Here is a 20,398-nt window from a genome sequence, read left to right as displayed (position 1 = left end):
GTTTGCTAACGCAGGAGACGTGTGGCGTCTCACGCAGCTGATTTTTTTTGCCACCGCACTCCAGACCAACACACCTCGCAGGTCTCTGTGGCGCAACCGGTTAGCGCGTTCGGCTGTTAACCGAAAGGTTGGTGGTTCGAGCCCACCCAGGGACGAAGGAAGCTTTTTTGCTGCCATTCCGCCATGTGTCGGCAAGCTTCCGGATTTAGAACACGAGCCACCTGCCCACTAGCGCAGCGTTCACAGCTTTGTCAGTTGCCTTGTGTTAAAAGAAGACAGAGGGTGCTAGGTGAAGGTTTGTATCAGCTCAAGTTTGCAGTGGCATGTACATGGCGTGTTCATGTTTTGTTCCGGGTGGTGGAGGCCCGTGTTCCAGGGAGGTCCTGCTCAAAACCTCCTCTAGGAGCAGCAGAAAATGCCATGAAAATCACATCCAAATAATATAGTGTCGGAATCTGCAAACTGCATTCACGCAGTGGGACAGAACACCATGCCTGGAACGTTTGTGGAGCTGCCTGAACCTGTAGCCTATCAGGCTTTCGGACAAGAGGTCAATCGATTTGGCGCGCCTCTATATGTACTAGAATCTTTGTATTTTCAGATTCCGGTTGGAGGTTGGGTCCTCCGATTTTTGCTGTTTGGCTCACTTTTTGCCTTTGGAAATTAGGAGAAGTTTGCCTTCAGTGACCACGCTCTCTCTCTCTCTCTCTCTCTCTATCTCTTGCCACAGATGGAAACGGAACTTTAACTCCGGGTTTTGATTGTGCATGTTATCGGCCTGCTCTGCTTGTTCAAACTGTGTTCCCCAGCAACAGGCTTGGCTAAAACAAACAAAGGACACTCTAAGCCAGGGGTGTCCAAACTCTGTCCTGGAGGGCCACTGTCCTGTAGTGTTTCGCTATAACCAGCTCCAAAAGACCCGCCTGGAAGGTTCTAGTCTGCCTGGTCAGACCTTGATTAGCTGGTTCAGGTGTGTCTTTAGCCCGGCTAGCTCAGTCGGTAGAGCATGAGACTCTTAATCTCAGGGTCGTGGGTTCGAGCCCCACGTTGGGCAATTCTTTTGGCTTTTTGTCACTTCCCAACGGGCCCTCAGTTTTCAGCGAGTCTCTTGACCTGAGTTTGCTAACGCAGGAGACGTGTGGCGTCTCACGGAGCTGATTTTTTTTGCCATGTAAAAGTGAGGTAAAATAAACTACACGAACAACAGATTTTACGATGAACTGCATTAACATCAACAACAAATTTATATTTCTCTAACGGTTCTACTATTTCATTGTACATTAGGGTGTTTTTTTTTTTGTGTTTTTTTTCGCGATCTCACCGTGCTGGTTCATTACATCAATTTTCACGCTACTATTTCTTACAATGTACTGTATTATCAGCAGCAGTTTCATATATCTCTAACATTTTTGTACATTACGGTGTTTTTTTTCGCGATCTCAGTGTGCTAGTTTATTGCATCACTTTTCATGCTATTTGTTATGATGTAACGTTACTATATTATCAGCAGCAGCAGCAACAACATCAGTTTCATATATCTCTAAAATTTTTGTACATTAAGGTGGGTTTTTTTCGCGATCTCAGTGTGCTAGTTTATTGCATCACTTTTCATGCTACTATTTGTTATGATATTATCAGCAGCAGCAACAACAATAACAGTTTCATATATCTCTAACATTTTTCTCGTACATGAATTATGTTACGATGTTTGTTTAGTTTAATGAGCAATTATATCATGAGACTCTCCTAATAGATTTGTGGATTTGTAGTGTTCATTGTATTACCGTTTCAATGAACGTCATTATCTGTCATATTAATAATGTGTTATTTTTTAGAGTGTGTAACTGTTGTGTTTATAGTACAGTAGCACATACAGTAGCCTATTAGGTAGTGGTCAAGCCATGGGTTAGTGTTATGTTACTAGTATGTTAATGTAGTTAGTATTTCTTAGCTAAAAAGACTAAAAATGTTTCAAATGTCCCAGAGATGTCTAAAAAGTCACACAAGGCTTTAGGGGACGATGAGTAGATGTCTCGTCTGCGACGGTTTGCCAGCACTGGGGTTTGGCCCTCTGAAGCTGGAAACAGGCCTGCTCCCCGTCAAAAGAAATGGTTTGATCTGTTTCATAAGGTATGTGCTGACAAAAATTCATTAAAAAAATGCTTAAACACATTTAACAGTCACACAAGGCTTTAGGGGACGATGAGTGGATGTCTCGTCTGCGACGGTTTGCCAGCACAGGGGTTTGGCCCTCCGAAGCTGGAAACAGGCCTGCTCCCCGTCAAAAGAAATGGTTTGATCTGTTTCATAAGGTATGTGCTGACAAAAATTCATTAAAAAAATGCTTAAACACATTTAACATAACTTAGAGGTCTTTATTTGTACAGATCGACAAATGTCCAATGCAGGTCCGCGGCCAGTCAAAACTTTTTGGTGGAGCACAGAAATGTCTTTGTGGATTCCATCCACCTAAGGTATGCATTTCAGAATTTCAGGTATAGTTGTACGTCTGCACAACCATATTTGTGACCAAACTCATATGATTTAAATGTGCTCATATTTATTTTTTATATATGACCATACATAAAAATGTTTGCTTTATCTAATCTCATGGCTCATTCAGTGATCAAATAGAGGAAGCACTGAGATAATTGTAAAAGGCTTTTGTATTTGCTCATTTCTTCAGTTTAAATCTTAAGCATATTTTTTTATTTATGACCTGCCCATTTAAAACATTGCAAGCAAGAAAAAAACATTAAAATGGAAATGCATTTTTAAAATTGCCTTTAAAACCTTTTGAGACCAATTATGACTAATTTTGATGTTAAAGGGTGTTATATTTATAGATCTTGCTGAAAGGTGAATAAAACATGTTTTCCACACTCTTGATTGCTCTTTTACCAGGCCACACCTGCCACAACTGCTCCACCTTTCGTCGCAAGTGCTCCACCTGCCACAAGTGCTCCACCTGCCACAAGTGCTTCACCTGTCGCTGCAGGTGCTCCACCTGCCACAAGTGCTTCACCTGCCGCCACTCCTAGTGCTGTCCCGGCCTCTACCTCAGCCCCAACCATTATACGGCCTGCACTTACGTTATCGATGGTAATTCATTATTTCAATATTTAAGTACTTGCTTCACAAGCAAAAGCAGTTACCTCTGGAATGTCCCCAAAGCCTTTTATAGCCATATTGCCTACTGGATAGAAGATTATGTGTGTATTCTTCAAAAGGGAAATCATATCTTTAAATTTCCAGCACATGTATAATTTTACATGAATGCTAATCTGTTCTGTCATCTCTCTTTTTTAGTTTAATAAGTCACGGTTTGGTGGATCCATTAGTTTGGCAGCCAAACCTAATGTAAATGTTCCAAGGCGGATTCAGGTAATTTAAAAAGAACTTAATATGTTATTTCATTATCATCATCATTATTATGCTTAAGTTAATAATACACAATATGTCTTTACAGCCTGGTAGTCATAGTCCGTCTCCTTCAGCCAGTCCTTCATCTGCATCCAGTCCTTCTCTTGCAGCCAGACCTGCTATTTCTTCCAGTCCTGCTCCTTCAACCATTCCTTCTCCAGAAGCCAGTCCCACTCCTTCACCCAGACCAGCTCCATCATCCAGAGCTGCTCCCTCAATCAGTCCAGTTCCTTCATCCATTCATTCTCCTTCATCCAGACCTGCTCCTTCATCCAGTCCTTTTCCTGCAGCCAGTCCTGCTCTTAGAGTCTCTGTGAGTGTCCGTCTTTTTGTTGCAGCATGTGGCTCATTCATTATAGGGAGTGCATTTCACCAAAAAATGGTGAAAAAAACAAATGCTTTCTCAATAAATTTACAGTAAGAGTTACAATATGATTTCATTGTTAACATTAAATACATTAGTTAACATGAACTAAGAATGTACAATACTTCTACATCTTTTGTTAATCTTAGCTAATCTTAATCCCAATATTTATTAATATATTTTTAAGATCAAACATTGCATTTGTTAACATTAGTTAAAGCACTGCAAATTAAAATATGAACATTTGGTAACACTTTATTTTAAGGTGTCCATAATACAGAGTAATTACCTAATTAAGTACTTAGTAGTAGCCGTTGTACTTACATGAAACAAAATGTACTCACCATGTAACTAAGTTATGGAACAGCCTGTACTTACAGTTTGTAATTATGTAGATGTAATAGGCAACTACTGTTACACATATGTAACAGACCGAGTCTGTTACACAGCTACTTATGTAACCAAAAGATTAGTACATATGTGTTGCGACTTAAACATTGTAATTATAAATGTAAGTACACAGACATAAGCTACTTAAAATAAAGTGTATCAAGATTGTACTTATGTGTACAAGTAGCTGTGTAACAGACTCGGTCTGTAAGTCAAACTGTAATTACAGGCTGTTCCATAACTTAGTTACATGGTAAGTACATTTTGTTTCATGTAAGTACAACGGCTACTACTAAGTATTTAATTAGGTAATTACTCTGTATTATGACACCTTAAAATAAAGTGTTACCGAACATTTTTATTAGGTACCATTATGGAATGTGAATAAGTGCTGTAAAAACATTGTTTATTGTTAGTTCATATAGTTATAAACAAACAATGAAGTGTAGCCTTAATTTTAATATTACTTATATTCAAATTTGAGAGAAACATATATTACATCTCTAACCTTCATTGCTATTGAATCAGGAGGAGCATATTGCCTCTTCTATGCTCAGCCCTACTCCTGTACCCAGCCCAGTTTCTGGACCTTCAATGGCTCCTGTGCCTGGCCCTGCGTCTGAGCCAGATCAATTTTGGCTGCCTGTGAAAATGAGGAAGACGATCCCCTCACAGGATCAGAACTGGATTTCTTCTGCGCTTTTTCATGCTGGCAGACTTCGGACAGACTTGAAGCTCTGGTATGAGCCACCAGTTCCTTCCCTCATCTACCACCAGGCTCCAACACCAGACCGCTTTTTTAATCATAGGCTTCTGGTATGGATGCCATACCACTTGTGGAAATTCAGACTGTCCTGTCCTACATGTGGGAAGCAGCTGACTGGCTATGGTATCCATAAGAGAGTACGAAAGGTTTTGGACATCGACAGGTTCTACCTTATGGTAACAGAGACGCTCAGGTGTACTGTTTGTTGCCTGAATTACCTGTCTACCAGTCAGACTGTGCTGGACCTGCTCGACGTGGCCCACAGAAGACTGTTCCGTCTGATCCTGACACAGAAGTTTGTAATAATGACATTAATATTTCATGTTTAATAATGTAATTTCAATAGTGTATGTGCAGAATTGTGTAATATAAAGTAAATGCATAGCAAAATGAAAGTTTTTTCAAAAAAATTTTTTTAGCATGAACTAATAATTGAATCAAATCTTCTCTTTCACACAAAGGTATGCATGTGACATTCGTGTCATACGCATGCTTAGGGAGCGGACACTGGGCAATAGTCCCACCAGACTTATAAAACAGCTGAGGGAGAACCATGGTGAGGAGTGGCTTGACCGCTTGGCACACTATATGCAGGAGTGTGCTGGTTTTACCAACCGCCCTAGCCTCGTACCTGTTGTGTGTCAGAAGCCTCCAGAGCCCCTGGATGTCCCTACTAGCAAGTGGCTGCTGTCTGTCTACGGGAGGGACATTATCAGCCGCCTGGACCACATCAAGGCCAGCATAACCTCCATGTTTGGGACCATTTTAAAAATGGACTCAACAAAACAGGTAATTGGTTGACATTACTTTGAACTTTGAAAATGATTTCTGTTATGCTTCAGTACTATTTTTCATTTTGTTGCCTATAGATCACAAAAAAGTTGGCAGGCACAGCCAGGGGAACAGCGCAGTGGGTGACCTCTGTTGGAAATGAGAGAGGCCAAATTCTCATAAGCGTCCTGACTGCTCAGGAAGGGGGAGGACTGGACGCCATGGTCTCTGGCCTGATTAACAGGTACCGCCAGGCGGCCATGGCTCCACCAGTGCTGCTGTATGTGGACTGTGGCTGTTGCATAGAGAAGGGGCAGAGCAAGCTACAGACCAGGTTTGGAGGATGGCCTGACCTCAATATCAGGCTAGACATCTGGCACTTCATGCGTCGGCTGGCAGTGGGCTGCACCACTGATGCTCATCCTCTCTACCCAGTCTTCATGTCACGTCTTTCGGCATGCATTTTTGAGTGGGACCCACAGGATGTTGCTTTGTTGCGCCGGGCAAAGAGAGAACACCTGCAGGAAGAAGGTGTGCCTGTCATCACCGATAAACTGGTGAACCAGCGCATTACAAAAAAAGATCTGGCTCTCTATTGCCGTCGGAGGACCCGTGGTGTGGAGTCCACAACCCGAGACATTGACAGGCTTCTGCAGGAGCTCATGGGGGAGAAGGGGAGAGATCTGATGGGCGTTCCTCTGCTGGACACAGTGAGGATGGAGCACATCTGGCGTGTTCAGAAAAGGCACGTTAAGTGCATCCAGGATCCGCCAGGTGTGTTTCTCTACACTGAGACAGGCACCACCACCAAGGGAGGGATAGTCCTTACAAAGTACAGGTGTGCTAGGGGCTCGACCTCCCTTGAGTCTTTCCACTGCCACCTGAACAGGTTCATTCCAGGTTTGTGGCTCTTTGTTATTGGTGTATAGTATAAATCCAACGCAATATGATGTCTCTTCATATGTTCTGTAAAAAAACCTCTCACTTTCATGTGTTTCATTTTTCACTTCTTCACAGGAACCAGTGCTAACACACTGAATTTTCACACCAAGACAGGGCCACAGCATCAGTCACCATGAAACCCTCCCCTCTTCTCACCTATGCAGGGCAGGTGGTGCAAAGCATCAACACCAACAGCCTGAATATTTTTGGAGAGAAGCTTGTGCCCACCTTCCAACCTCCTGCACAATACACTGGTAAGACTCATAGTCAGTTTTACAGGACAGTGTTTTCTGCTAATGAAAGTACTAATTGTTTACTAAACTGGAATCTGTTTTTAGGGGAGCTAATTGGAGTGGACTACCTACTAAGTCAGACCGGGCAGCCACTTCAGTCAGTGGATGCTGACTCTGAGCAGACGGACCAGCTGCTGGAGGAAGTGAATGTAGAAGAGCAGGATGAGGGATTTGAGAAGGATGTCAATGAGGACCCAACGCTGAGTTACCTCCTTGAAGATGAAGCTGACTGGAACCCACCCACAGTTCAGTCTGCCGCTTCCTCCTCCCAGTCTGCTGCTGCCGCCTCATCCCAGCCTGCCTTCTCCCAGTCTGCTGCTGCCTCCTCATCCCAGCCTGCCTTCTCCCAGTCAGTGGCTGCCGCCTCATCCCAGCCTGCCTTCTCCCAGTCTGCTGCTGCCTCCTCATCCCAGCCTGCCTTCTCCCAGTCAGTGGCTGCCGCCTCATCCCAGCCTGCCTTCTCCCAGTCTGCTGCTGCCTCCTCATCCCAGCCTGCCTTCTCCCAGTCAGTGGCTGCCTCCTCATCCCAGCCTGCCTTCTCCCAGTCAGTGGCTGCCTCCTCATCCCAGCCTGCCTTCTCCCAGTCTGCTGCCTCCTCATCCCAGCCTGCCTTCTCCCAGTCAGTGGCTGCCGCCTCATCCCAGCCTGCCTTCTCCCAGTCTGGCTGCCGCCTCATCCCAGCCTGCCTTCTCCCAGTCAGTGGCTGCCTCCTCATCCCAGCCTGCCTTCTCCCAGTCAGTGGCTGCCTCATCATCCCAGCCTGCCTTCTCCCAGTCAGTGGCTGCCGCCTCATCCCAGCCTGCCTTCTCCCAGTCTGCTGCTGCCGCCTCATCCCAGCCTGCCTTCTCCCAGTCAGCTATATCCACAGTCCAGAATGCACCAGATTCCCCCACTCAGCAGCCTGAGGAGCTTTTGGTATGTAAATTTCACAATAGGAACCAAAATTAATTAATTAATTAATAATTAACTTGTAATACAGTGAACTGACTAAAACTACCATTAAGATGTCATTTTACTAATGTTTTTTTTCTTTCTTTACCATTTCAAATGGTACTGTTTTAGGCTGTGGACGAGCAAAACATTCCAGGAATGGATCGGGTGGACAGACTGGCTGAGTATTTGGTAGAGCTGAGGACAAGCACAGGGTTAACACTCAGCAGACAGCAGATAAACAAACATGTCTTAACATGGAAGAGACAGAAAATATTATTCAAAACACAGCGTGACAGAACTATGTATGTTAAATGACCAGTCTCCTTTTAACTCATCTATGCCTCTATACTTGTGTTCTTCTTCAGGTTGATGACATTGTGTCCCTGTGGCAGAGCCTGCTTGATTATGACAAGCAGCGGGTGACGTTTGCTGCCAGGCACCAGGACAGGCTGACCACAGGGAGGTTCAGGTCTCCAAAAAAGAAGGCTGTTTTTACTCCTGGGGTGGACAGCCTGAAACGATGTGTTTTGGGGTCTACAGGTTCACCTGCCCAATGGCCAGACTGCTGTCGTCTTGTGGAGGCCATTTTCATCAGGCTCTGTCGTATACATCAAAGTCCGAGGAGGAAGGGAAAGGGTACGCTGAGTCGCTGGTCTCTCATTTTACACGATTACCGCAAGATCCGGCAGTTGATCCTCTCTAACGGTGCCATCATGCAGGACACTACTCTCCAGCTGGTGGAGGTCAGTCAGACCACTCTGGTCCAGTGGCATAATGGCAGGGTTAGAAAGCAAGATCAGACCCTTCTGCTTCAGGGAATTGACCTACCTGACGCCTTTGGTGTTGCTGCTGAGGCTCTCCCACCTGCCAGTGTCCGTGCTGTTGCTCTACCCCAGGTCCAGGGAGAACAACATATCTACAACCTGCCACAGAGCACAGCTGGGCAAGCTAAGCTAAAAAGGCGCACCTCATGCAGTGCAACTGAGGCAGTAAGACCCAAGCAGACAACCCCGAGGCCAACAATTCCTCGGCCTGTTGGCAACCTGCCACTAGTTCCTGTCGTCCTTCCCAGACCCAGCCCCAGCCCAACTGTCACCCTTGCCTCCCAAACTACCCCTACCATGACATTGATTTTTGTCCCTCAAAACCCTCTTCCTACAACCCCAGCTACTTTGCATTTAAATCCCCAACCAAGTCACGTCCTCCCACCTCCTGCCACAGTCAGTCAGTCTCAACCCACTGTCCCTCGTCCGTACCACAGGAAGGTTGAGTCAAACACCTGCAGGAAGTGTGGGCAGTTTAGGACAGCAGCAACCGGGCACAGCCAATACAGAGGGACTATCTACTGCCCTGCCACAGAGACTCTTACAAAAGAACAGTGGCTTGAAAAAGTAAAGAAAAAATAATTATTATTTTACATGTGTGTGTATGTGTATATATATATGTACACACACACACACACACACACACATTATAATATTCTTTACCAATATGTAAATAGTTTTTTAAAGTTTCTATTTTTTTTAATCTCTTTTTGTTTATTATTAAGTTGGTGAGTTTTAAAAAAAAAATAATTTTCCAAGTTTATATATTTATTTTTAAATACTCTTTGCTAATATTTATATAGTTTTATAATGTTTCACCTTTTGTGTGTTTAATAGTTTAATTAATATATTATTATTTATTGTTAAGTTGGTGTTTCGAGCCCACTCAGGGACTTATTATTATTTTACGTTTATATTTATTTTTAAATACTCTTTAATATTTACATAGTTTTATAATATTTCTTCTTTGGTGTGTTTACTAGTATAATTAATCTATTATTATTTATTATCAGGTTGGAGTTTTGAGCCCATTCAGGGACTTTTTATTATTTTTACATGTTTATTTTTAAAAACTCTGTGCTTAAATTTATATAGTTTTATAATGTTTCTACTTTTGTGTTTACCAGTATTATTAATCTATTATTATTTATTATTAAGTTGGGGTTTCGATCCCACTCAGGGAGTATTTATTTTACGTTTATATATATATATATATATATATATATATATATATATATAATTTATTTAATTATTTAAGTTATGACCCTTTGTCTGAGGGCATGGTAATTTGCATATGAACTGGACTGGAAGTTGATATACAAACTATTAAAGATTCTTAGAATACTAATATGTTGCATAGGTATCAACATGTAATATTCACTCTCAATTAGATCATCCGGAGACCAATTGATAGAGACCAAACATGGTATAAGTGAGGTGATATTAACTAGTGATCTATCATAAGCATGCATAAAAGAGTATACAATACACAAAACCATATACAAGGAGGTAGTAATCATACACAAAGACATGGGAATATACATGATAGGAAAGTCATAGAAAAATATGTCTATGAATTAATGAAAGAAGTCTTTTCCTATAGCAGTATGTGTTGGTTTTAGAGATAATTGAGTAGGGATGAAGATTTTCTCTACATACTTTTAGGTCATAAAGTTTATCTGGCCTGGCTGAAATGTTCTGGTTGTCATGGTAACTGGGGGCCTGGAGTCATTCACAGACATACTGGCATCAAGTATGTGTATTGGGTGAGGGGTCTGTGTCTATTTGTTAATCTAATGACTAATTTGATTTGTTAAATCAAATGGAAAAATTGTGTCTGATTGGTCCAAATGCTACAGCGTGATGGTATAAGGGCTGTAGACATTCGTCACAATGAAGGTGTTCCCATAGTTACCGCTATGGCAGCGTAAGTGAACCCATGAAATGGAACCACCACAGTGTCAATTGCAAGTGACATTGTAATTCTGTTTCTTTTTTCTTGTCTTCACCACCTGGCTACTGTTGTAAAATGTTGAGAGATTCAATGAAAAAAAAATTTTTTTAATTAAATTAACGAAGATAAATCTAGCTGTAATATAGCCTGTTATTTGCAGAGTATTTTATTCTAATATTGTATTCATCACTATTTCCTCTCGGTGCTGCGATTTCTTCCTCCCTGCAAAATAATTCAACACAAAAGTATTTACTGAGCTCTCATGATTGCAGATTGTTCCAGATCAATGTGAATCATCAGTCAAGCCACCTTTATTTATATAAGCACTTTATACAATACAGATTGTGTCAAAGTAGCTTCACAGTGTTAAACAGGAAAAACGTGTGCTGAGAATGCAAGAGAACAATAGATTCAGTTTTCCAGTTAAAGTCAGTTCATTGTTGATTCAGTGATGTTATCATCCAGATCAGTTCAGTTCAAATAGAATCTGTGCAATCAAGTCGACGGAAATTAAGATCACAATCACTGCGAGTGGACAGATGATAGACACAATCAAGAGAAGAAGAGAAAACAGACTCAGTCTGTGAAGCTGGGAATGAAATGAAAGGTATAAAACAACGAACAATGTAAAGACGTGTGTGGTACCTCCTGAAGTCAGTAGGACTGCTGTGATCATGTCTGTTAGTTCAGTTCAAACATAATAAACATAATGTATAAAACAAACATCATCATCATCATCATCACCACATCATACTTAAATCCAACATCAAATGATGAAAGAACTTCCACTGTTTCATGAGTCCATCATCTACTATCATGTTAATCCGAAGAGGGCTTTTGAGTTGATCTGAATCTCACAGTACAAGTGATACATGCATCATAAGACAATTGAACACAATATGAAACTCATAAGAAAACAGTGATATCATTTATATCATGAAACAAAATGATATACACGAATATAACTTTGTGACATTGTTCTTTGGGGAGGAACTCCATCTTTGAGTTGATCTGAATCTCAGTTGAATCTGCTGGTTTTGAAGATGAAGATGGACTTTATTCACTGTGAAAACTTTAGATAATGTTTCTTTGTCATGTCACTTGTAATGTCTGGTTAGGACAGATTTATCCAGATGATATTTCATTGCGTCACAATTGCTGAGGAGTCAGCATCAGATCTGAAAGAGCTGGATCTGAAGATGATCTACTTACAGTGATAGTTTTTTGTATGAATGTGTAGACCAGATGAATGATTGAAACTCTTCCCACATGCAGTGCAGTGATACGGTTTCTCTCCGGTGTGGATCCTCTCGTGTCTTTTCAGGCTTCCTGACTGACTGAATCTCTTGTCACAGTGTGAACACTTATAAGGTTTCTCTCCAGTGTGGACCCTCTGGTGCAGTTTTAAACACTTTGCTGAAGTAAAAGCTTTTTCACACTCAAAGCACATGAACTCTCTCACAGCAGAATGTATTTTCTGATGTTCTTTCAAATTTTCTGGACGTGAAAAACTCTTTCCACACAAATGACATGAATGTGGCTTCTCCTTTGTATGAACTCTCAGGTGTGTCTTCAGGTTTGAAGCCCACAAAAATGTTTTTCCGCATTGATCACATGCGTGCAGTTTTTCTCCAGTGTGGATGATAATGTGTTTCTTAAGGTTTGCTGATTGTGAGAAACTCTTCCCGCACTGATCACAAGTGTACGGTTTCTCTCCCGTATGAAATCTCATGTGACGCTCAAGACTATATTTGCTTGTCAAACTCTTTCCACACTGAGTGCAGGTGAAAGATTTCTTGGCTCCTATTTTCTTTAAATCTTTCTTTTCGGTTTGAGAGCAACTCAAAGTTTTTTCTCCAGTTTTGACATGATTTTTCTCCTCAACTTCTCTCAATTCTTCATTCTCCTTGTTTTCTTTAATCGACTCTAAAAATGAAAGTAAAAATGGTTTATTTTCAATAACTCGTAAAAAGCAGAGAAATGTGGACATAAAAATGAAACCTGATATAAAAGTGTGAAGTAAATAATTATTATACAAAATGTTTTTTGTTTTTTTTCGTAAATTATCCCTGAAATTTTTCCCATGAATGAGGTACACTGATCTTCAAATGATTTTTAAAACATTATAGGCAAAAATCCATGTTTCTATAGGAAGAACTATTAAATATGTTTGATCCAATACAAAAATGATCAAACATAATGTTATTGAAAAAAGTGCCCAGTTCATAGAAAGTGTCTCTCATGGCTCGTTTCCACTGAGCAGTACGGTTCGGTACGGTACGGTTCGGTACAGTACAGTACGGTACGCAATTATGGCCATTTCCATTGTCAGAAGTTGTGAATGGTATCAAAATAGCGAACCGTACCGTAACACTTTTTTGGTACCCTTCCGTTGGGGTACCTAGCACAGCAAAGGGTACCAAAAGGGTGGAGCTAATCTCACTGCAGAAGCTTGATTGGTTTACTAGAATCATCACTTTTGTGTGATAAAAGGGGGTAAAAGGGGATAAAGCTCCTTCACTCGTTGCGCTCTGTCCATGAGTGTTATTTACATCAGAGTGTGCAAACACAAAAAAATATATAACAGTGTATTTATAATTTTATATTTTCACAGACGATATCCGTTTCTCAATATGCATTCTTGTGGACTTGTGAAACGTCATTGCCCCAAAACCGGTGTAATTTTCAAAATATTACTGTTATTGTGTCATGAAATGTAGCTCTGATCTGCGGTTTATTTATAAAGTTAGCGCCTATTTGGAAAATTTGTTTCGCCGATTTCAGAGCTCCAGGCGATCACCAGGCGCTCAGCGCTCATGTATCCACCTCGAGCAGCCTTAGTCCTTCTGACATCTGTCGCTGGCTCTGATGTGTCTGCAGTGATTAAACATGAGATACAATTCGTTTTGGGTATATTTAACAGGCATTCGTGGTCTCATGAATCTATGATTTGTTCCTGGTCATATCGTTTTGGCTGCAAAAAAAAATGTTGTTTAACTTTATTTATTTTGAACTTTACCATAGTATAACGTTACAGTGCTGACTTTGTAGCATATGTTTGCCTGAATTGTTTGCTTTTGTCTTTATTTCCTCTTAAGCCTCTTAAACTTTAATAATGGCTATTATTGTTAATTAAAACTGTCATTTAACAAAAAGAGGCAGAGTTGTGCTTTATCGCCGATCGCTACTTTCCGGCATACACCACACCTCTCAAGTAAGGGTACGCAAGCTGGATCAGGGTGTTCTGTCCCGAATCGTACCGTACCGTACTGTACTGTACTGACCCGTAACACTCCGTGGAAACCAGTCATTACAGGCTCCAGACTAACATCTGAGAGCAGTGGCACCAGACCCAGTAAGATCTACAGATGGTAAAAGTAGCTGTATACGGGGGACCTTAGCAAATATAATTTTTCTATCACCGTTTGGTCCAACAGTGAAGGAAAAGGGCAGACAAAAGAGATTAAATATTTCATATTTGTGCCAAGGTAACATTACACCAAGTACAGTGTGACAAATGTACATTAATTATTTTTAGACAGAAAACAGGTAAATCTTTGCCCCACAAAATGTTTGAGATTACACTAATGCAAAAACAAAGAGAATCTGAAAGGCTCCGAGTTTCAAAAAGATTCAAAAAGCAATGAGTGAAAATAAAATATAAATCTTCTCATTGTCAGTTCTATCGCATTTTTAAGACCTTTGAAAGGTGGATTTAAGACTTATTTTTTTACATTAAGGAATGTAAAACTATTTAAGGATCCGCAGGCACCATCTTAAATCTTTGTTAACACCACAAACTCATTAAAGATGAATGAAGAATAAACACCAACCTCCTTGTTCCTCCTGTTTTATTCTCCAGGTTTCTGGTTCCTCGTGTTTTATTCTGCAGGTTTCTGGTTCAGGTTCTGGTTCCTCGTGTTTTATTCTCCAGGTTTCTGGTTCAGGTTCTGGTTCCTCGTGTTTTATTCTGCAGGGTTCTGGTTTAATCATGTTCTCCTCACTCTCCTCTTTAACAAACACCATCTTCACAGCAGCAGATCTCAGTTCAGATGATACTCCTCCAGATATTCCTGCTTGCTTCAACACTTAGTCATGACTCTGAGGATGAGAATATTACAGGTAAAGTTATTTTCTGATCTGATTCAATGTTGTATCTTTCTATTTAGAAATAGTAGGCTACATTTCAACTAACAGTTTGTAGCATCACGAGATAACAACAGAGAGCTCTGTGAAACTAACCTTCTTCTTCTGAGGTTTAATGGTGTTTGACAAACAAACGCATGTGTTTTAGCGCCACCCGCTGGACTGGAGTGAAGAGGAGGGAAATAATATGAGAAATACTTTGCGAGTGTACAGATTTAAATTTGGCAAAGTCAGCTCTGCTTAACTTAAACAATATTAGCAAATACAGAGAATAATGTGTTATCTACATGCTGAAGAACATTCATGTTAGAAAGCGTCAAGCACTTCATCACATTTAGATAAAGAGTTAAATTATGAAATGAGTAGAGTTTTCAACAGATATTCAGTTTGTCGGATGCAACATTGTGTTTTTTGTTATTTCATTTTTTTTAAGCAATAAGCAATAAACAGCAAATTGTATGAAGTAAATGGGCTTTCCAGACTGTCTGACAGAGTTGTAAGAATAACTTAAAGGGGTAGTTCACCCAAAAATGAAAAATCTGTCATCATTTACTCGCCCTCAGGTTGCTTCAAACCTGTATAAATAAAATAAAGATATTTGGAAGAATGTCAGTAACCAAACAGATATAGCCTCCCATTGACTACCATAGTATTTCTTTGTCATATTATTTTTCCTACTATGGAAGTAAATGGGGGCGAGATCTGTTTGATCCCTTTAACTTATCATTAAATGATTGATAGTACTCACTACAACAAAATTAAATTTGTGCTTAAAATGTTTTGAAAACAATAACTGAAATGTCAATGTACCTCATTCATGCAATTAATTCATAAAAACACACCAGAATGATTATTATGTTTTACAGCAGCTGTCTTGTTTCTGCTATTACATCAGGACTCACTTTCATATTTCTCTCTTTGAATATTGGTGTATTTAAAGTGATTTTTAAATTTGATTTCAGAGCTGATGGAAGAGAGCGAGGAGAGAGAAGAACTGAGTGAAGCGGAGGAGAAACATCATGACAAACCTGGAGAAAAACCCTTGAGATGCTCAAAGACTAAAAATACATTTTTAAAGAAAAGAAGAGCCAATCAATCTATCACCTGCACTCAGTGAGTTTCACAAACAAACATAGTCTTGAGTGTCACATGAGAGTTCATACTGGAGAGAAACTGTTTACATGTGATCAGTGTGGGAAGAGTTTCACATACAAACATCATCTTAATTATCATGTGAGGACCCACACCAGAGAAAAGCCATTCAAGTGTGATCAGTGCAACAAAACATTTAATTGGTCATCAGCTCTGAAGACACCTGACGGTTCATACGAAGGAGAAGCCACATTCCTGTTCTGAATGTGGAAAGAGTTTTTCACTGCTGCAGAGTTTACATGTACATCAGAAAACTCACACTGGTGTGAGAGAGCACTTGTGCTTTGAGTGTGACAAGACTTTTACAACAGAGAGACATTTAAAACTGCACCAGAGGATCCACACTGGAGAGAAACCTCACAAGTGTTCACACTGTGACAAGACATTCAGTCTGTCAGGAAATCTGAAATCACATGAGAAGATCCACAGCAGAGAGAAGCTGCACACGTGTGATCAGTGCGGGAAGAGTTTCTCTTTTAAAAGTCACCTGAAGATACACATGAAGATCCATTCAGTGATGTTCACAACCAGGGATTGAAATTAACTTTTTCACTCACCAGTCAATTTGGCTACTAGATTTTTAAGTTACCGGCCATTCATAACTTCTACTAGCCAAAAAAAAAAAGATACAGAAATAAACACCTTGAGGCTGTCTACACAGGACGTTCCAGTAGAACAAAATAGAGCAAAAACGGCCAATATTGTGTCTAAAACATAAGTTTCTTGATATTAACTTTTTTTTTTTTTACCGTTGTATAAAATCAATATCACAAAAAGGCACTCTTCGTGTGATATTGAATAACTATATAAGGGTCATTCTACAGAATCGTCCACTTTTCTGTTCCTAGACTTTAAAGAAATATTACAAATGAAATACACATTAGGGTTACAATTTTTTTATATTTTAAAATGAAACAATGTTATTTGAACAATTACACCTTCCTGAGCCATCAATGTGGCATTATTATTTTTTTTTATTAATTATATAGAATTCCAAGTACCACAAAACTGCTCGTCCCCACAGCCATGTACAGCAGGAAAGTGCTTTATTTTGAGGTCAAAGACAGGATTTTCTACCATTTAAAATACAAACGTCTATTCATAACTATCGAATATATGATATAAATGGCATAAAACAAAATGCCAAAAAAATATTATAAAATATATAATGAAAACAGTGGTCCCCTGGAGTTGTGTCACTGGTGTTACCGCTTAACACAAGTCTTTTATTTTGGAATAAAAAATCACACTGATGACATCACTCGACCTCCTCCTTCCTATTTTCTAAACATCTATGAAAAAAGGCCCATGTTTAGTCCACTGTTTCTTTTCCGTTATGATACATTTTCTCATTTATCTCATGATTTCATATGAAGCTTTTAGTTGATGTCACTGGTGTGACCTATTTATTGTTAGGGAAATGTAAAAAGAAACTATAATACAAATGGATTAAACTACTTCATTTAGTGAGTATACCATGATTGACAACATGTGGCTTGATACCTTGCAGCAGACATTTTGTAAAATGCATTTTTCATGAAAATTGTCATTGGTGTTACTGTCACTGGTGTTACCTTCCTTATGGGTAACACCAGTGACGATCAGTATATCAGGTCTAATGTATGTCACTGGTGTTACCTTCCTTATGGATAACACCAGTGACGATCAGTATATCAGGTCTAATGTGTGTCACTGGTGTTACTGTCACTGGTGTCACCTTCCTTATGGATAACACCAGTGATGATCAGTATATCAGGTCTAATGTGTGTCACTGGTGTTACCTTCCTTATGGATAACACCAATGACGATCAGTATATCAGGTCTAATGTATGTCACTGGTGTTACCTTCCTTATGGATAACACCAGTGACAATCAGTATATCAGGTCTAATGTATGTCACTGGTGTTACCTTCCTTATGGATAACACCAGTGACGATCAGTATATCAGGTCTAATGTGTGTCACTGGTGTTACTGTCACTGGTGTCACCTTCCTTATGGATAACACCAGTGATGATCAGTATATCAGGTCTAATGTGTGTCACTGGTGTTACCTTCCTTATGGATAACACCAATGACGATCAGTATATCAGGTCTAATGTATGTCACTGGTGTTACCTTCCTTATGGATAACACCAGTGACAATCAGTATATCAGGTCTAATGTATGTCACTGGTGTTACTGTGCTGTGTTACTGTCACTGGTGTTACTGTCACTGGTGTCACCTTCCTTATGGATAACACGAGTGACGATCAGTATATCAGGTCTAATGTATGTCACTGGTGTTACCTTCCTTATGGATAACACCAGTGACGATCAGTATATCAGGTCTAATGTATGTCACTGGTGTTACTGTGCTGTGTTACTGTCATTGGTGTTACTGTCACTGGTGTCACCTTCCTTATGGATAACACCAGTGAAGATCAGTATATCAGGCCTAATGTATGTCACTGGTGTTACTGTCACTGGTGTTACCTTCCTTATGGATAACACCAGTGACGATCAGTATATCAGGTCTAATGTATGTCACTGGTGTTACTGTCACTGGTGTTACTGTCACTGGTGTCACCTTCCTTATGGATAACACCAGTGAAGATCAGTATATCAGGCCTAATGTATGTCACTGGTGTTACTGTCACTGGTGTTACCTTCCTTATGGATAACACCAGTGACGATCAGTATATCAGGCCTAATGTATGTCACTGGTGTTACTGTCACTGGTGTTACTGTCATTGGTCAAGTCAAGTCAAGTTGAGCTTTATTGTCATTCCGCTACATGCGGGGGCATACAGTGGAACGAAATGTCGTGCCTCACAGGACCACGGTGCTACATAAATACAGGCATACAACAATGGAGTAAGACAATATAAACCTATACACAACTATCCTACTGATAGATTTTGACTATAAATATAAATATACTATCTATAAAAAAGTACCTATACAAACTAAAAAATACAAACTATACAAACTATACGAATGCTTCAGATAAGTACTGTACATGTGCAAGGAGAAACATTGAGTTCAAGCAGCTGGCTGGGGAACAGTGCAGGATGATTTGTAGTGCATGAGCATGTAAACATACATATATTACGGAGTTCTTTTTGTGGGATTTGTGTACACACAGCAGTGTGTGTGAAAAGTGACTAGTGCGCATAGAGGAGGAGAGTGTGCTACTACAGGTGGTTTGTACAGGCCCACTCACCTGTGTGTAGCACACTTCGAATTGCACGTTACATGTTACAGGAGGTAGGGGGTTTGTATGGGGGTTCAGAGAGGGGCGGGGTGATTTGAGTGTTACTGGTGTTACTGTCATTGGTGTTACTGTCACTGGTGTTACTTTCCTTATGGATAACACCAGTGACGATCAGTATATCAGGCCTAATGTATGTCACTGGTGTTACTGTCACTGGTCTTACTTTCCTTATGGATAACACCAGTGACGATCAGTATATCAGGCCTAATGTATATCACTGGTGTTACTGTCACTGGTGTTACTGTGTTACTGTACTGTTTTTGTCTGTCACATTAAATAAATAAAACATAATCTCCTTATTTCTTGCATTTTCATAATTTTTCTGTAACTCTGACTACATGTGCTGAATTTTTTTTTTTAGAAATAATATTTCATAAAAACTTTTAATATTGCTAAAGAAGGTAACACCAGTGACAAAAAATGATACATGTGGTCTTGAAATAATTGCACAAAAAAGCTAAAAAAAATATATATAATTAAGCTGTCATTTATATGTATTCATAAAGTCAAAAGGTAATCTAATAATGTGGTGTAAGTTTAAATGTAAAAAAGAAATAAAAATTTTAAGACATTTTGCCATACCAAAAGTGGACGTTTCTGTAGAATGACCCATGAACTGATATATATATAGGCCTATGCATTTTCTGCCCCCTTATCTTGAATTATGTGATCATTCTTAATGCATATTAATAGACTGAATCATTCAGTGAAAGAACACACTCTAAAGTACGCACACTAAGTTAGACTTGCATGAACTTCCCCAAGAAAATAATGAGTGAACATAACAAGTAACCCGCCAAATTGGCTAGTGATTTGACAGCGTTACCCACCACAGCTGATTTCTACCCGCATTTGGCGGGTGTTAATTTCAAACCCTGTGTGTAACATAGTTGTCTAGACAACAGATACAACAGATTATTTTCATTGATTAACGTTCAAAACTCCGCTATTATCAATTGAAAAAATATATTTAAAATAATAATAATAAATGAAGTTAAAACTCACCCATCTTGCAGCTCAGAACTCGAAATTGAGCTCGCGCGTTTAAAATGTGCCCTCTAATTGTCCTAGAATCTGCACTGCGCTTCTCGTCCGGTGCGCGACCCCCTTACAGAACGATTGATGGGCACGCGCTCTCGCGTAGTACTCAGACAGTGACGCGCGCTGCTGGTTTAAATGATCATTT

The 20,398-nt window shown here is 40.0% G+C and overlaps 4 protein-coding genes and 2 non-coding genes across 7 annotated transcripts; 5 read left to right on the top strand and 1 right to left on the bottom strand.

The window, feature by feature from the left end:
* The first annotated feature begins 81 nt into the window (after nucleotides 1-81).
* On the top strand, nucleotides 82-155 carry trnan-guu (transfer RNA asparagine (anticodon GUU)). Its single transcript has one exon. It is a non-coding gene; the product is annotated as a tRNA-Asn (tRNA).
* An 826-nt stretch (nucleotides 156-981) lies between these two features.
* trnak-cuu (transfer RNA lysine (anticodon CUU)) lies at nucleotides 982-1,054 on the top strand. Its single transcript has one exon. It is a non-coding gene; the product is annotated as a tRNA-Lys (tRNA).
* A 974-nt stretch (nucleotides 1,055-2,028) lies between these two features.
* On the top strand, nucleotides 2,029-5,286 carry LOC131534057 (uncharacterized). The gene is made up of 7 exons (XM_058766698.1): nucleotides 2,029-2,130; nucleotides 2,181-2,312; nucleotides 2,388-2,474; nucleotides 2,905-3,102; nucleotides 3,310-3,384; nucleotides 3,470-3,736; nucleotides 4,706-5,286. Exons 1-7 carry the CDS (start codon nucleotides 2,029-2,031, stop codon nucleotides 5,270-5,272), a joined length of 1,428 nt encoding a protein of 475 aa, XP_058622681.1. The 3' UTR covers nucleotides 5,273-5,286.
* A 146-nt stretch (nucleotides 5,287-5,432) lies between these two features.
* LOC131534052 (uncharacterized) lies at nucleotides 5,433-7,122 on the top strand. The gene is made up of 4 exons (XM_058766684.1): nucleotides 5,433-5,732; nucleotides 5,813-6,614; nucleotides 6,732-6,910; nucleotides 6,995-7,122. The coding sequence occupies exons 1-3, from the start codon at nucleotides 5,433-5,435 to the stop codon at nucleotides 6,791-6,793; spliced, it is 1,164 nt and encodes a 387-aa protein (XP_058622667.1). The 3' UTR covers nucleotides 6,794-6,910; nucleotides 6,995-7,122.
* A 442-nt stretch (nucleotides 7,123-7,564) lies between these two features.
* LOC131536281 (uncharacterized) lies at nucleotides 7,565-9,413 on the top strand. The gene is made up of 2 exons (XM_058769105.1): nucleotides 7,565-7,864; nucleotides 8,012-9,413. Exon 2 carries the CDS (start codon nucleotides 8,194-8,196, stop codon nucleotides 9,286-9,288), a length of 1,095 nt encoding a protein of 364 aa, XP_058625088.1. The 5' UTR covers nucleotides 7,565-7,864; nucleotides 8,012-8,193; the 3' UTR covers nucleotides 9,289-9,413.
* A 1,337-nt stretch (nucleotides 9,414-10,750) lies between these two features.
* LOC131536283 (gastrula zinc finger protein XlCGF7.1-like) lies at nucleotides 10,751-15,610 on the bottom strand. 2 transcript variants are annotated; one of them, XM_058769107.1, is made up of 3 exons: nucleotides 14,903-15,610; nucleotides 14,494-14,761; nucleotides 10,751-12,586 (listed from the first exon to the last, which is right to left on the bottom strand). In XM_058769107.1, the coding sequence occupies exons 2-3, from the start codon at nucleotides 14,684-14,686 to the stop codon at nucleotides 11,865-11,867; spliced, it is 915 nt and encodes a 304-aa protein (XP_058625090.1). In that variant the 5' UTR covers nucleotides 14,687-14,761; nucleotides 14,903-15,610; the 3' UTR covers nucleotides 10,751-11,864. The 2 variants fall into 2 exon arrangements, with proteins under 2 accessions (XP_058625090.1, XP_058625091.1); XM_058769108.1 differs by having other exon boundaries at nucleotides 14,856-14,906.
* Between the last annotated feature and the right edge of the window lie 4,788 nt (nucleotides 15,611-20,398).

Source organism: Onychostoma macrolepis, chromosome 03, assembly GCF_012432095.1.
Source record: "Onychostoma macrolepis isolate SWU-2019 chromosome 03, ASM1243209v1, whole genome shotgun sequence".
Lineage (NCBI taxonomy): Eukaryota > Metazoa > Chordata > Actinopteri > Cypriniformes > Cyprinidae > Onychostoma > Onychostoma macrolepis.
Note: the sequence above shows the minus strand (reverse complement) of the source record. Positions and strands in the feature narration are given on the sequence as shown.